The following is a 16,856-nucleotide window of genomic DNA, read 5'->3' as shown; positions in this document are numbered from 1 at the left end:
CCACATAGTCCTCATGCTTCTCTTGTCCTCCACTGACATCCAAGTTAAAGAGGAGGTCAATGGGGAGTCTGGGGGACCTTCCAAAAAGAAGGAAGTAGGGGGAGTATCACGTCGCCTCTGACCGGGTGCAGTTATATGCATGGACCACCTTGGGCACAGAGGTTTTCCAGTCCAGTTTCTCTTCCTCTGTCAGAGTTCTCAACGTACTGAGAAGAGCTCTGTTGAACCTCTCAACCTGGCCATTACCCTCTGGATGGTAGGGACTTGTGTGAGATCCACCTACTCCACTGAGCTCCATTAACCTCCCCAAGAGTTGGTTGTTGAACTCCCTCCCCATGTCATTGTGTAGCTTGCTGGGGAAACCAAACCAGAGGATGAAGTCATTGAACAGTTTATCAGCTACGGTCTTTGCTGCTTTGTTTTTGCTGGGGTAGGCCTGTGCAAAGCGTGTATAGTGGTCCATCACCACTAGGATGTACTCAAAACCCTGTTTGCAGATTTCCAGATGGAGGAAATCAATGGACACCAGCTCAAATGGGTAGGTTGTCTTGATGTTCTCGAGTGGAGCTCTGGTTTGCTTTTGAGGTCTTTTCTTTTTCAGGCACTCACACTCTTTTGTGACAAACCGTTCCACACTGACATGCATTCTTGGCCAAAAGAACCTGTCTCTGATCAGGCCTAGCGTCCTCTCCACACCTAAGTGTCCCATTTTTTTATGCAGTTCTCTGAAGAAAATTGGGTGGAATTCTTGAGGCAGGACGAGCTGATGTTTGTCTGCTGTTACCCTATACAACACTCCTTCACTGCTGATGATGTGGAGCTTAGGCCACTGCTTAAGAAGAACACACACATCTGGATCCTCGCTGCTCAGGTTTTTCCTGATAGGCCGCTGGTTGCGAGAGATGTATATGAGAGCTCGACTGATGACAGGGTCTCTCTCCTGAGCTTGTCTGAGCTGCTGGGGTGTGAGAGGAGGACCAAGGGCATGAGAGGGAGCATCCTGGACCAGATCGATTGCCTGAATACACACATTCTCCCAGGTAGGTGTTTCCCTTCCCACAGTAATTCCAGTCACTGCTGCACTGATGACTGCTGGGTGAACCTCCTCACTGCACTGGCTCATGTACCTGTCAATGTCTAGGGGTATACGTGACAGGCCATCTGCATCAGTGTTTGACTTTCCTGGTCGATATTTGATTTTAAAGTTAAAGTCTGCCAGCTCTGCAACCCAACGATGACCTGTGGCATTCGGTTTGGCTGTGGTGAGGACATAGATGAGAGGATTGTTGTCTGTGTAGACTATGAAGGATGGGGCATAGTACAAGTAGTCTCTCAACTGCTCACAGATGGCCCACTTCATAGCCAGGAACTCCAGTTTGCCAGAGTGCATGTGGTAATTTTTCTCTGCTGGTGTGAGAGTTCTAGATCCAAATGAAATGACTGCTATCTTCCCGCCTTGCCTCTGGTAGAGTACAGCTCCTAGTCCATCCTGTGAGGCGTCACAGTGGAGAATGAAGGGTTGTAGGGTTGTGTCATAGCTAGGTAGCCAAGTACGGGAGGGGAAGAGAGGCAGTCTACCAGGTGATTCAAGACAGCCTGGTGGTACTCTGTCCAGCTGATTGGAGTGCGGGAGGCCTTCTGTCCTCTGCTTTTGTTCTCTCTCTTCCTCTTCCCTTTTGCTGGTGTTGTTGATGGTGGTTCTGTGGCTGGCATGTCAGAGAGTAGGGCATATAGAGGCTTTGCTACCTTGGAGAAGTCCCTGATGTATGGATGGTAATACGAGATGAAACCCAACAACTTTCTCAGTTCTCCAACAGTGGCTGGTCTCTTCTCCTTCAAGGCCCGAACAGGGGCTATTTCTTTGGGGTCCATGGTGTAGCCGTCACCACTGACCATCTTTCCCAGGAATCGGACCTGTCTCTTGAAGACCTCACATTTCCGTGGGGCGAGCTTCACACCATGCTGCTGATACCTCTGCAACACTGTCCTGACATGCTCCAGGTGGTCCTCAAAACTGGAGCTGTGCACCAAATTGTCATCAATCTCGTAGGCCTGCCAGACATTTCTCCATACTCCTCTGGAACTCGGCAGGTGCAGAGCTGAGTCCGAACGGAATCCTAACCCACTGGTAGAGGCCCCATGGTGTAATGAAGGCAGTCAGTGGGCGGCTGTCTGGATCCAGAAACCCTTGATGGTATGCCTTCCCCTGGTCGAGGACTGAAAACCAGGAACTGCCACTCAGTGAGTCCAACATGTCTTGAATGCAGGGAATGGGATGACGGTCAGGCAAAGACTTATTATTCAGCTCACGGTAGTCACAGCAGAGCCTCAGACTTCCATCTTTCTTACGGACACACACCACTGGAGAGGAGTATGGTGACATGGATGGTGTGATCCAGCCTTTGTTGAGGAGATCTTGCAAGTACTCCTTTACCTCTGCATGGAGTGGTTTGGGGATGGAGATGTAGGTTCTCTGCACTGGAGTGGGGTCACTCAGACTAATGTGCATATTGAAGGAAGGTATGCAGCCAATGTCATCCTCATTGTAAGAGAAAGCCTCACACTCCTCATACAGGATCTGTTTCATTACCTCTCTCTGGGTCTCTGACAGGTGTTCAAGTTCAACTGGTGGGTGCCATTTGGGTCTTTGGCCTTTGATTGTGCTGTTACTGCTCTGTTGTTCTGTACTCACTGGGCTCACTTCCACTGCAGAACAGGTTTCTTGGTGGCTGGTAGTAGAGGGGGTTGTGTGGGAACTATTGGCAGACAAGTTGGCAGGATACACAGCTTTGACTGCCTGTAGGTGGCCCACCACAGTATGTTGGTGAAGAGTGATGGAGTAGTTGATGGTGTTGGCTATGGGTGTAGTGATGGTGATTTTCCTTCCATCTTCTGCCTTCACCAGGCCCTCTGTCACTTCCAAGCCCTCTGGGAGTGGATGCAGGTCGCTGACTGTGAAAGGAACCTCCTGGCCTTTGTATTTAGCTCCTAGGTGGGCGGGCACTCGTATAGCTGTCACCTCATTGGCTCCTAGGATGACTCTCTTCCTCCCAGTTCTCAATACACTCATCTGGTCTCAGCCTGGTCAGGCATCTGCATAAGCTTGACGACCATTTTCGCTGTCCTGGCGGTGACAGAGAAGGCAGTACTCACAGTATGGATGGTCTCAAGGTCAACTCTGGATCCAGGGTTTTGTGTCTTAACCATCTCCTCGATAACATAGAAGCCGATGATGGGTCTCTCTGCCACACCTGGATCACTAGACACAAGTATGGGGACAGTGAGAGCTTCCGTTTCCTTCTCCCTGTTGTAGAGCTTAAATTCTACCTCCACCCATCCATTGAAGGGGATCTCTGTCCGATTGGCAGCTAAGCCAGTCAATGGCTCAGGTCCCAGAAGTTCTTCAATGGACCTCAGTATGGTGTGAGGGAGATGTTCAGCTCTCCAGGCCTCATTAATGACAGTGGCTTGAGCTCCACTGTCCCACAAAGCTTCCACTGCCACACCATCCAGCTTGCAGTTCACCAAGCACTGCCTCCCTACTAGACTAACCAGCTTTTTCCTGCATGGTGACTTGATGTAATTGATGTGGGGGTTAAGTGTAGCCAACAAGGAGTCTTTACTGGCAGACTGTTGCTGTTTGTGCTTGGCTTTGTTTACATGTATCTCCCTCCCAAGTATCTCTCTCTCTGTCTCTGGTCGATAGTGGGACATGTGGACAGGAGCTACTGATTGTCCCCTCTCAGCAGCCCATTCCCGTTTCCATTCATTCTCAGTTTCCTGCAGCCTCTGGAGATATGGACAGGCTCACCACAACGGAAGCAGTGGTTGCACTCCTCTCCTCTCCGTGCCTCTTGACATATTTCACAGCCTCTGGGTCTCTGCCTATTCATGGGTCTGTCTTTCCTTGTAGGCTGGTAGGTGGAGGGCTGGTGGACAGGTGAATGGTAAACAGAGGACTGGTGGATGGAAGGATGGTAGGTATATGGACGGTAGGTGGACTCACCCCTTGCTGCATGGTTTGCTGTTGTTTCCATGGATGTAAGGAACATCTGTCTCACCTCCTGGATACCAGCTTTGAGCTCCTCCATCAGCTCCTGGGTCTTTGGAGGCTTCTCACTGCTAGGTTGCTGAGGTTGAAGCTCCTTCACCTTTGCTGTCATGGGGATGGGGTCCTTCACAACAGGTGTGGGTGGGGTAGAGCTGGTGAGTTCAGCCTGGACCTCACAGACTCGGGCTCCTCCGTTTCTGTTGCCTCTCTCCTTCCAGACTTGCAACTTCACTGAGCTTTTCTATGAGGATTTCATCACTCACATGGATGTCATTTAGGTAGGGCCTCATTTGGAACTTGATTGCATCACAGAGGAGCCCTGTATCAATGGCACGGAGGAACTTGCGCTGTACCAGGTCTGGGCTTCAGTGCTCTTCAGCCTCTCCCTCACTGGACTTCCACAGCATTTTCTCCTTTATATCGATGGCCCTGAACAGGAACTGCTGTGGAGACTCTCTGGGTTCCTGTGTAATATTGGTAAGCCCGTGATATAAGTCAGTAGTGCTTTCCTCCTTGTAGTGCCCTTTTAAGATGGTTTTCAGCACTGACAAGGTTAAACCACTTTTTATTTCCAACATGTTTCGTAGGTGGAGACCAGGGGTTACTGCTCTTATTACTGCCTCGACAATCTCAGCTTCAGAATATCCTTTCCGGAAACCTGAATCAATCTGATGGATGAGACTGGTGTAGGAAAGCTTATCCTTCTGACCTCCCTCTCCTATTTGTCCATTTATCTTAAACTCTCTCCAGAGAGTGACCTCTGGCATGGGTAGGAAGTATGGTGTGCTGTGCCTGGCCTCTGACTGTTGATGACTGAGAGAGGCTAACTTGTCACCCAGACTGTTGATTTTCTCCTCCAGGGTCCTGTGTGCCCGATCCTGGGGGTGCTCAAACTGGAATGGCTGTTCGGCAGAGTGGTCTAAGTGACTCTGTTCAGGAGAAATGTTAGTGTCCTTTCTGTTTCTTTCTCTCACCTCATGCACATATAAGAGAAGATGTCTAAGGTACTGACAAATCCTTTCATCGTCACTTTCCTTTTCCTCCATTTCTTCCAGTTCCCTCTCGATAATCTTGATGAGAGTTCTCTTTGTCTTACCCCCCTCAGCAGGAACAGAACACTTCACATAATCACATATGTTCATTAGCTGCGGTGGCTCCAACTGCCACATCTGAGCACAGATCTCATCCATTAAATTATCCATGTTTCCTCTGTATTCTTCTTACAGGTGTTACTCTTACAGCACTGATGGTAAGGATGATGGTGTGAAGATCTGGTTCGTCTCACTAAAAGTGGCTCTTGGTGATCTTGAACTGAAGAACTCACTCCGGGGCTGACTCGCCGAAATATGTTGCACCCACAAATCACACAGGACTCAGGATGAACATATTTCTTTAAAAAAAAGATGGATGGTCTTATTCTGAAAGAATAAATGAAAACAAACAGTGACTTTGCTGGTCTTCAGTAGCTTCACTCTACTAAGTGTAACTGCCAACTGAAGAACGCAGCGCCAACCAACCGTTTATACACCCAGATTTGTTCTTGTGCCTTTTCTCAAATCAGTTATGCTTTAAATTGAATGGGAGGGTATCTGTAAAGATACAAAATCAATATCATATGCATAAAATAACACACAATTGAGTGGGCAGATACACATAAATATCCTATACGTCACACATGCATGAAATCACAGGAGACTGAATATTGACCTTTACAAGATTATTTGAAACAGAACCATTTGGTTTACAATTCAAGTGAGACTATATATTCCACAAAGAAGCTATTTCATATACATGACATATATGACATTACATCACTGAAAATAGACTTGTGTATGTTGCAATAATAACGTAATTATTTCTACAGGACAGATATTTTATTCACTGTGAATCCTTAACGGTATCTTACATAACAAGTAAACACAGTCGAAGAAAAGTCGAAGATGCAAAGACCAATCTTGGGATTTTAAAAACAATACTATATTATTCAACTGAAAATTGCAAATAATCTAAAAATCAGTTCAATCAATCAATTCAGATGATGACTATAATGTTGGGTGTTCATGGTGAGTGACCTGGTGTGGTATCATGTGAGCGGCATCTTCAAAGCCTTTTGTTTCTATGTCCCAGCAGCAGCCTTCACTATTTACTGGCCCTCACATCTCACACAACAAACTTTTCATCAGTTAGGTAGCTGTTGAAACATGCTCTCTGAAAACTGCTGTTGTCACTCAAACTGTCATACATTTATTAACAACATCAACCTAATTTGCCTGACAGGATCCAAAGTTTGTTCACATGTACATACATCACACACACACACACACACACACACACACACACACAGTGCCTGGCAGGAGCAGGGTGTGACAGCCCAACGCCACAGTGTGTTGCTGTGATAGATTGACTCATTAGGGTTATGTGAGGTCAAGGCCAATAATGTGTCACTAACGGTTAGTAACACAAGCAGCCTGTACTAACTTGCTGTGCATGGGTGTGTGGCTCTGCTATTGTTTAAAAACATGTTCAAAGCATTATCCAGACCTCTTGGGAAATGTATTTATTTATTTTCAAAAGCTCATGTGATTTCTGTTTTGAGATGACACACTGATTTCCTTGAAATTAGGTGGAAAGTTAGGCCACTGGCTAAGAAAAACTAATTAAGTTTTGGTGCAGATAGCGCCACCATGTGGTCACTTACACAAAGCATTTTGTTTTATCTCATAATTTCTGAGATGTAGAGAGAAAATTTTCCTGCATTTCTTGGTTCAAGACAATCTTTGAGTGTAGGCCAGGAACACTTCTGCCTAAACAAATTTTCCAAAAACTCCAAATTCTTCTAGGAGTCATTTTGTCTGAAGCTGCTTTAACTTTCGAAAATTTTGATGGTGCTATAAAAATATAATTAATTTAAGCAGCCTAACTTAGAAATCATGAGTCTAATTCACTTTTCTTTTCCAGACAGGAGTTAGGATGGCAGCTAACAGCCAATAAGCATGATTGTCTATCTCCATGTGTATACTGAGGCACATCCAAGTTCAGAAATACAAAATATTTTCTATCATTAAAATACAGTGAATTGTAGGATTGTGCAAGGTGGTGGTCAGTGATCCATTTAGAATAAAATTTCATCTTTTTGTTGTCCATAGTGAAATATGAATTTCACATCAAAAGGTCAACAAAGCAAGAGTCCTGGCTGTCAGCTTTGTATAAAGGGTTTTTATTGGCTTCATCCTTAACCATGGAAAAGGACAACAGCAGAGAAGTACTTGGCTCACTGTGTTGTTAAGCCTTTGAAACTGATTCAAATGTGAATCAAAACTCATTTTCCATGTTGTGGATGGCAGTGCGGCTTTTGCAAAAGTCCAGACTCAGTCCAGAACTTGCTTCATCTGCCAGTCAAAGACGCTGTTAATTAAGAACTGGCCATAACAGGCACTATTTATCCACACAAACAATACATTATATCTGTTCCAGAATCAGACTGAGCAGTACACATACCAACATTTACTTTTGTTAACAGCCTGTCACTCTTCCTAGAATGCTCCGTCTCTGTCTGTCCGTCTGTTACTTTCTTCCACTCTCCGTCACACTCATACTTGAGGAAATACACTTTTTTTTCTCTCTGTCTTTTGGCCGCCTTTCCTTGCTAAGGCAATCTGAGATGTAGAGAGAATTGCAGCCATTTCCTCTGAAGCCAGGGACATATATAGACACACATGCATATACACACACACACACCACACACACACAAACTCACATACATGCTTATACTGTGTCTCAGCTGATATTTGTTTTACACAAAAGCATTACAAGTCTGTACTGTATGTGAGAGAATGGAGAGAATTTTAATTTAAAAGCTGAGAGGACATCTGCAGACTTTTAGAGATTACCACTGTCACTTTTTCCTTCAGTCTCCTCCAGGTTTTCCTTCCCCTCTCCTTTTCTCCGTCCACATATGCAGTTTTACCATGACCGCCCTCAATGAAGTGATACTGCTTTGAATTTTCAGGGAAGAAAAGGATCACATGTCCTGCTGTGCGTATGCAAACATTATGACTTATGATTCTGGTTCATTTCTTTGACAACAGTATCCCACATATTACAGTACACATGCATACAGACACACACTTACACAACTACTGCAGCAGTTAAAGTATTCATATCCAATTCCCTGGTGAGTGCATTTCACATTTTTACATTTCATAATCAGATTTTCTGTTTCCACATAAAACTGGAATGTGTATCCATAGTTGCCTTATGGTTAAGTTGGCAAGACATTCACAGACACACACATACACATGCTCTTTCAGCCTTGTTTTTCTTCCAAACTCTTGAGAAGGTCAATGGTTACTCCTGGCAGTACAGATTTTAGTGTGACTAGGATGCAGTCAAATACTTGCAGGAATTCAGCCCTTGATGCTCTCAAACCATCCCCGTCATCCTCCGACTAAAGAATGCTTTTGAAAAGAAAGAGAGAGGAGAATGAGTTGGCAGGGTGAGAGGAGAACTAGAAAATATTTCATGATTTGGAATTTTATTCAAAGCCCTCTAGGAATACCTGATTTGTCTTTGGATGCCAGGGTAATTTCAAGGCAGGCCTTAAGTAAGAAGGCTGGCATCTTGTTTTTTTTCAAGCTCCCCAGCCTCAGCCCCCTCACATGCTTACACAACGTTGTCAGCAAGCTCAGTCTCTCTGCTTGAACACTTAATACAAAGTATTACTTGTTTTTATTTTTCTTCTTTAAACTCTTTGTTGTCACCCTGTCTGCCACTTCTTTTTTCTGTCTGTTTTTGTCTGACTGTCCTGCATTCTGTCTTTTTCTTTCTTTCTTTTTTTTCACTCATTTATTATTCTTTTGGCCCATACAATTGCAAATCTTAACTAGATATTTCTCTGAAGTTGCAGCACTTTTACATTCTACTCCTGTTTATGTTAATGGATATTAAAGGAAGTTACATTAAATCTATATTTTAAAAATGCCACTGTACTTGTAGTGTCTACAAACAACATCATGTTACCATGAGCTATTCACAATGCAATAATGGTCTTCAAAATGTCAGATTTGTGTCTGACGCTAGAAATGGCTTCTCTGTAAACCTGTCAAGCCAATATAGATATAATACAAAATATATCATAGAGGCTGACAAACCAATTTCTCAACCAGCAATATTCTCAGTAGTTCATGATCTAGTACAGTCAAGAAACACATTGTATTCGTGCCTTTTTTAAAGTGGAAAACTTTTCTTTGTTAAAATTTGCTATCATTGTCACTATAACAGTCATTACTACTCAAACAGCAATGTAAAACAGATGTTGAAAATCTTTCTGGAAGACAGGTTCAGATAGATCAGATAGGTTGAGGCCAGACTGGTACAATCCAAGAGGTAAAGTACAGATCAAGTGGTTGCATACCTCTATAAATGTGAACTGTATCTTCAGTTAAACAGCTAAAAATAATTGTGATTCTGTAGCATGTGTTCAGTATCAGTAGGTTGTTCTCAAACAGCAAAGCTCTAATCCAACAGCAGCGTGATTTTCAGCGTCGTTTTGTATGTCAGAAAGAGGAGGCCGAGTCATATTAGAAGACATCTGTCGCTGTAGGGGTAAAGTCACAGTGCATTTCTGCTTTGTGTTAAATCACATGAAGGTTGCTGCTATTGAAATATTCTGCCCACTTGCTCACATTTACTGTACATTATAGTGTGACAGAACAAGAAGACGGGCCTTTCAGAGGTTGTTGTTGTTTCTGATGGCATAAAGAGACCATCCTCTGTTTTGTTGAATGTATTTTTTATCTTTGGGTCCAGCGTGATTAGATTTTTGTTTTGTATTTAGAATTGACTCACAAAGTTAAGCATATACTGCATTTGAAATATCCCCTGATGTCATGAGTACTTCTGGTTTAAAGAAGATAGTGAAGAAAGTGAAAAAAGGCAATTTGAGAAACTGCTTCAGACACTCATTGAAACCCAGTGTTGGTCCTCAGTGCAGCACCAGTCTTCTATAGATAGGGATAGAGAGACTATTCACAGCGTATTATGCATTTAAGGTCCGCAGAACTCAAATTGGAATATTGTGCATCTCTCTTCCTTAAGCTCTAAGGAGAAATTAGAAATTTGCTTCTTCACAATGTTATTGGAGTACCAGAATTATGTTCCTTGCATGTTTCCTTTGAAATTACCACATTGGAGTTGCAACTAGAACAGAAAGAAATAACAGAAAACTGGCTGTTTTTCAGTCCTGACATTCAAAACAAACCAACAAACTGCATTGGACAGCAGCCAACCAACAATTCTACAGCAGCACGGCTGTGGTTTCCACAGCGACGGCGCCTTAATTGATTCCCTCTCTAATTAACATGCTTTAAGGACAGCTGGGCCAAGCAGCATTGTGTTAAATGTCCCCTGAACGGCACGGTTATTAGCTTAATACCCAACTGGTTATCTGGATGGTGTTGGAACACAACATTCTGCTGTTCAGCAGAGTATTTACTTGTGAACTCATGGAATATGCATTGAATTTATTGAGTCGCTTTACATAATAAAAAGGTTAAATAATAATAATAATATAATAATAATAATAATAATACATTTTATTTATAAAGCACGTTTCAGGGTACTCAACTTTAGTTTACATAAGTTAAAATGATGATAGAAAACAACACACTAAAATCATATAACATACATCCTTAATCACATAAGGTTAACAGGTTTATCATGGTTGCTGTACAGAACCAAGAAAGACATTTTCTCTCACTCTCTATCTTCCATTATCTTTGTCTTGCAGGCTTCTGCTAAAACATTCTGACTGATGCAGTGGATAGATACTGAAATTCAAACTTACTTTTTGCACAAAACTCAGAATCTTTCCGACTGTAATTCACGGCAACAGGAAAGTTTCCTGGAAGTGTAATGAGAAATACCAGCATAACACAGTGCATGGTAAATTTGATAGATGAGGTAGGAGAGAGGATTTGTAGGGTGTCTCTTATGAGCAATGAGCCCCCGAACCAAAGGTTCATCTGCTAACACAGCATATCACATTGCAGCCTCGGAACAGGCACAACCAGTACAGGACACAAAAAAGTCTGTCAACAGGTTGTAATGTGAGCACAATCTATAACCATAAAATGCACAATTGTAACCAGCATGTATTATTGCTCACATTTCTCTCTGTATAATCCTCTTGTACCTTACTGTAAATCTGTGAAAAGGAGCCATCCAACTATTGTCAATGGCTTTCACTTTTACCGTGAGCATAAGTGATATGTTGTACCTGCCTCCTCTAAAGGGCCCTCTCGAGTTTCATGAAGCCTGGCCTTGCATTATGCTTTACATGATTCATTTCACTATAGCACTCATTTCACTCACATAAGCCAGAATAAATGGGGTTGCATTTGCATTAGGATACATGTTAGATGTAATGAGTTACAATATCAAAAGTAGCCGCTAGTGTCAGGATCATTTTCAGTTTCTCTTTCCACCCTCTAATGCAGACAGTACTTTGGCAAGAAAAACATGAAGAATACCAATATAGTTATAACTGGTCTTTTGATGACTTTGACACCACTTGAGCTGCTGTGCAATTGCACCTGACAATCAAACCTTTACACATCAACATAATCTTCATTTCTTTTGCTTCATTATTTCTACTTGTCAATTCAAGTAACATCACCATGTTACACAGGTCAAGAAAGTCACTATGTGCATGTTACTGTAGCTCAAAGCACCACTGTGCACAAGTACAGTCTTACAGAGCATTAGCGTAGCTCTTGTCTTGTTTCAGTATTGTGCCTTACATGTAGCTTTTCATTGCAACTACCACACATAAACCTGTCTGCTATTATTACGATGAAATTTTCCCTTTAGGGTATTCAAGTCTCAGGAGACAAAAGGTGAAAGGTCACCTTTGCTGTCAGGTGTGTTGAGTGACAGAGTTCAGTGTCAATGGCAAGGATATTAGTCATCCCAAAAATCCCACCCCCATTCCTCCCACTCATCTCTCAACGTGCCTTTAGTGATTGTTCTGCCCATACTGTATGAAGGTCAGTTGTATACTACCATTGATCTTTTCAGCTTTCTCATTAATGTTTAATAGTGTGTGCATATACAACCTAAAGAATGGTCAAAATGAGCAAACTTTGCGAGTCTCTGTAGTTCCACCCAGTCTTCAAATCTGGTATTCTTGCCACTCTCTTACCTTCTTACTCCAAAGGTTCATTTGTTGTTGTGTCAGGAGAGCTTCTTGTCAAACATGATGCGATGGAACAAAGACCACCTTGATGAGGGTGGACGGCAAGAAGAGCCAGCAGGTGGTCCAATTAGTTGGCCCCATGCAGAGAGAGAGGAATATCATAAAAAGTGCTGTTTCACGCTCCAGGCTGACAAAGTCTTCATGCAGAAATGTGGTCCTAGTGTGGTGTGGTATGTTATCTATAAGTTTAAATGTTGATTACAGCTTTATGCAAGAGTAAGGTGAAAATGCAGATGATGTATGTATCAGTCAAATAATCTTTAATCAGTTGTGACAGATGGGTGTGTAGTATAATCTAATGAAAATGTGTGGTATATGAAAAGCTTATGCTGTGTGAATTTTGTTGAAATTCAGATGCAGTGTGATACAGATTTCACAGTGCATGAATTTCTTGATGCATCAACAGTGAACTAATGGGGAGTGGAGGGGGGTGGCGGAAATAAACATATATCAATAAATAATTGCAGATGTTCAACAAATAAATGGCGCACCAAAATGATGACCAGTTTTGCTGTGTACTGTATTTGTTTTTTTAAAAACTTTACAGTACTTTAGAGTATTCAACATACAGTAGTTGTATGAACTGAACACGACAAAGTTTAATTGAGATGATGTATATTTTGTATGTATAATTAAATGCAACACGTCATCCTACCACCCAGGGCCCTCACTTCTGTATACCACCCACAGTGCTCATCATTTCCTCTTTTGACACAGTTATACTAATATTATTCTGTGCATGAAGCAATGTGTCATTAACCTCGTATTACTGTGTTTGTCATCCAGGAGACCCAGGAGAGATTTCCAAAACTGGGCCAGATGGAGCCCTGGGAGGAGCTGGGCAGTGGGGAAATAGATGAGGGCAGCACCACAGATTGTGATGATGAAGATGGATGTCAAGCCTCAGGAGATGGTCCAGACAAGACCTGTAAGTAACACATGCCTACATCCACATGCATAAACACTCACGTACATACACACTTCTACTATTAATTTTCTCTTTGCCATTTGCAATATTGTTTGCAATTGTAATAAGCCCTAATTTCGGGTGCATTTCCTTCACTCTGAATATAAAATGCCCACTCCTTTCATCACTCAAGTTCCATGTGATGTCCCCACCAGTCTTTGTGATGATTTACAGTAACTGTCATAATTTTAATTGTGCACTCGCTTTAATCAGATTATTTTGTGTAATATGTACCCAAGGAGAGATCTGCCTCTGAAAAGACAGTCCTTCTCCTTTCTACAGCTCAGACAGCCTTGAATTGTTTTCTGAGAAGTGCGACAAAGTCACTCTTTCAATCACCTCCTACATGGCGAGGGAAATTCACCTTAAAACATATTTCCACACTCTGCCAACTTCTCCTTGAGGCTACAGCAAAGGTAGCAACGCAGGAGTTTCTTCAGATCCTTAGACAACAAGCCACAGAGACACACAAGGCAGTGAAGAGGTATTAGGTCGTGTGTTAGCTTTGATGATAATCATTTGAATGAATGCATGCATGATCTTTATTGTCATTATACTCATGTAGTTAAAATAGAACAAATAGAAGTAATACCAGAAAACAGCAGTAATAGCAGCGCAATGTTTAAAAAGTGACGCTTGTGCAAGTACAACTTTTAAAAAAATAAATGGCACTAATTAAATTAAATTTACACATTTACAAATTTGCAGAGGTTGAATGTTATAAATATTAGTAAATAGATAAATAGATTTGATCTCTTGCAGAAGCTTCATGTTAATGATCCCTAATTATTATGTTGTTTTTCCCCCTAAACAGTCAGACAAAGGAGTCTGGTGTGAAGAATTGTCTTACAAGCATGGAGTGTGTAAAAAGGTGCATGGAGAAGCAAACATGCACTCATCCAGCACACAATAGCAGCAGGTGCCAGGTTAGGTATAAAGGTCAGGATTTTTTTTCATGTGGCTGGTAAATAGGCCTTCTGGAAATACTGTACACTGAGGCATCCAAGCAAGCCAACAGGGAAACACAATGAAGACAGGCCCAGTGAGATCCTTGCTGGAGTAAACTGAGTCTATTTGGTTGCCCCAAGTGCAAAATTGCAGTAATGCCAAATGCCGATTCAGCAATCTCATCATACATACAACGACATGCACCATGTTTACTCAGTCCAACACAAATACACATAACCACATCTAGTACAGAGGGCTAACCACATACAATAATGGGTGCCTTATGGGAGGTATATGATAGATACAATTAGATTTAACAGACATTGGTGTGTCCTGGTGGCTTAGGTGTTTAAGACACTGACCATGTACTCACCACATCCCATTTCGAATTCACAATAGGATTTTTCCAGCATCTGTCATTTGTTTCCCTTCATTTCCTGTCACCTCTCCACTCTCTGCTATCAAAAGAAAGTCAAAAATGCTTAAAAAATATCCTTAGAAATATACAACAGACATTCATCTGTCTTTTCACATGCGAACAAACTTATTATCCCTTTTGAGTTACTTGGGTCAAGAAGAGTTGTCTAATAGAGCATTGTCAATTTTAGCCAGTTTATTTAAATGGCATTGTGAGTGTTGTCAAAATATACCAAAATATTTTTTCCTATAGATTTTTAACACTTTGACATGTCAAAAACCTTTTCCTCTAAGTTCCGTGGAGCTGCAATTGACAGCAAAAACAGGATGCAGTACATATTTCATCAGGTTTTTTTTTTTCCAGTGAATATGAAACTTACCCAGTGAGTAATCATATCCCCATTGTACTTCTGTAACATGCACTTTGTTTGATGCTGCTTGTGGCTCAATTTATTCCTGAAACTGCAGAAAAAGAGAGATAGTCAATGCAAGTAAGTTAAAATACTATAACACAAGAAAACAAAACAAAATCTCACTGTGAGGTATTAGCTATTGTAATATACATATATGCAAAACAGTACTTACAGGGCGTAAGGGCTCTCTCAAAGTTGGCATACAAAAGATGACAACGGCAAGTATGAGTCAGTGTGCTATCAGCACACTTTAAAAGAACTGGTCTAGCTTTACCAAAGGGTAGTGAGAAGGCTATCCACACCACAGTACAGTTAATACACCAATCAATAGCCATTAGAATCCCAGTTACACACTGCTCTGGTCAGGTCCTTTCTGCCCTGCTCCTTGCTGCGATGTGGATAAAATATGCCAGCCTTTCTTGGAGCTCTGACAGCAGCACCAGTATCCCAACAATAGGGGATAATCAATCAAAACCACTGTCTGATATTTACCGAACAAAACCTATTAGTCTGTGCTCAAAGTATAAATCCATATCATGGTGAGGTTCAACTGTCCTGTAGCTTTCAAAAGTATATTTGTCATCCAGTAACAAAATCATGCTGCTTGGAAAGGTGATTGGCCTATTGGTTTTTATAAAAACAAATTACAACATAGACCCTGTTATACTGTGACTATGAGACAGAGTCAGTTGCTTCTCAGTCAAAGTTAAAGTCTGATGGCAAGAGCTGGCTAACACTTGTCCTGTGACGCAAAGGCAGTCCATTTCGCGTATCATTCATTTACAGCAGCCAAGCCAGGCTTTGAACTCAGTTGTAGGTATGATCAGGCAATTTCCACAGCTTTCAAGTGGATAAAGGCTCTGGTAATAAGCATTCTTTAATTCAGTTTTTCAGTCATATACTTCACTCACACACTCTCCTGTCCAGGCCTTGGAAGGAATCTGTTTTGGGTCTTGGATTTTCTCTGACTTTGCATTTTGAAGATATTTTTAGTCATTTTTCATTCACCTTCTGACATTCCGTGACATTGCATTTCTTGGCCTCTTGTTTTTTGATGACATCTGCCTCAATGATCATTGTGATCTTTGAAAATTTGTATCTCATTATCATATTATTTCACTAATTTTGGTTTAACTGTTATTGATAATCCAAATAATAATCCTACCCTGGGTGAGATTGTACTGCCTAGCAGGGGTAGGAGGCTTACTTTACCTTCCATCTGCTTGTGAATTTGTTTGCTTCTGTGTAGCAGTGGCAGAGCTCCCAAGGTCCATGTTAAAAGGGGGCATTACTGCCCACGGTTCTGCTAAAAGAGACTTCATTACCAAGCTAATGAACAGCGCTAATCTGCACAGAACAGACTCACTGTCTCTATCATCACTCAGATGTGATGGAAGTGCTGCAAGTTGTACTGAGGAGATAGGATGCATGTATACAGTCTCAGACTGTTGGCCCTCCTGCATATTAAAAGTATGTTCAAGAATGCAGATACAGATATTTCATTCAGCATAGATATTTAGGACCAGCGGTTGCCAAAGCCAAATTATTGTAGGCAGCCATATGAATGCTGAGCTATGAATGTGTAGTACTCTGCCCAACTAAAATGACTGCTAATATGCAAAAATCTACAGACAAGAGTTGGAAAAGTTACATTCTTTTCACATACTCCAATTTGCTCTCCACTACTAAAAGAAAGCACAGTCTGATTGCATGATGTCATGCCTGTTTGATCTTGGTTCAGATCCTGCCCTTCTTGCCTGGAGACATGTTAGTGTACTTTGTGTGCCAACTAAACAAGGCCTGGTC

The 16,856-nt window shown here is 42.0% G+C and overlaps 1 protein-coding gene across 6 annotated transcripts in view; it reads left to right on the top strand.

The window, feature by feature from the left end:
• Positions 1-16,856, top strand: part of gpc5c (glypican 5c) — a 122,030-nt gene that overhangs the window by 89,982 nt on the left and 15,192 nt on the right. For 5 of the 6 annotated variants that reach the window (XM_042427442.1, XM_042427441.1, XM_042427440.1 and 2 more), the window contains one exon: positions 13,092-13,233. In XM_042427442.1, coding sequence (XP_042283376.1) covers positions 13,092-13,233 — 142 coding nt within the window. Of the gene's footprint in view, positions 1-5,277; positions 5,470-13,091; positions 13,234-16,856 lie in introns of those variants that run through there. The other variant, XM_042427443.1, reaches the window with a different exon arrangement.

This window comes from Thunnus maccoyii, chromosome 12 (assembly GCF_910596095.1).
Source record: "Thunnus maccoyii chromosome 12, fThuMac1.1, whole genome shotgun sequence".
Lineage (NCBI taxonomy): Eukaryota > Metazoa > Chordata > Actinopteri > Scombriformes > Scombridae > Thunnus > Thunnus maccoyii.
The sequence above is the reverse complement of the archived record's forward strand: the minus strand, read 5'-3'. Positions and strand labels throughout refer to the sequence as shown.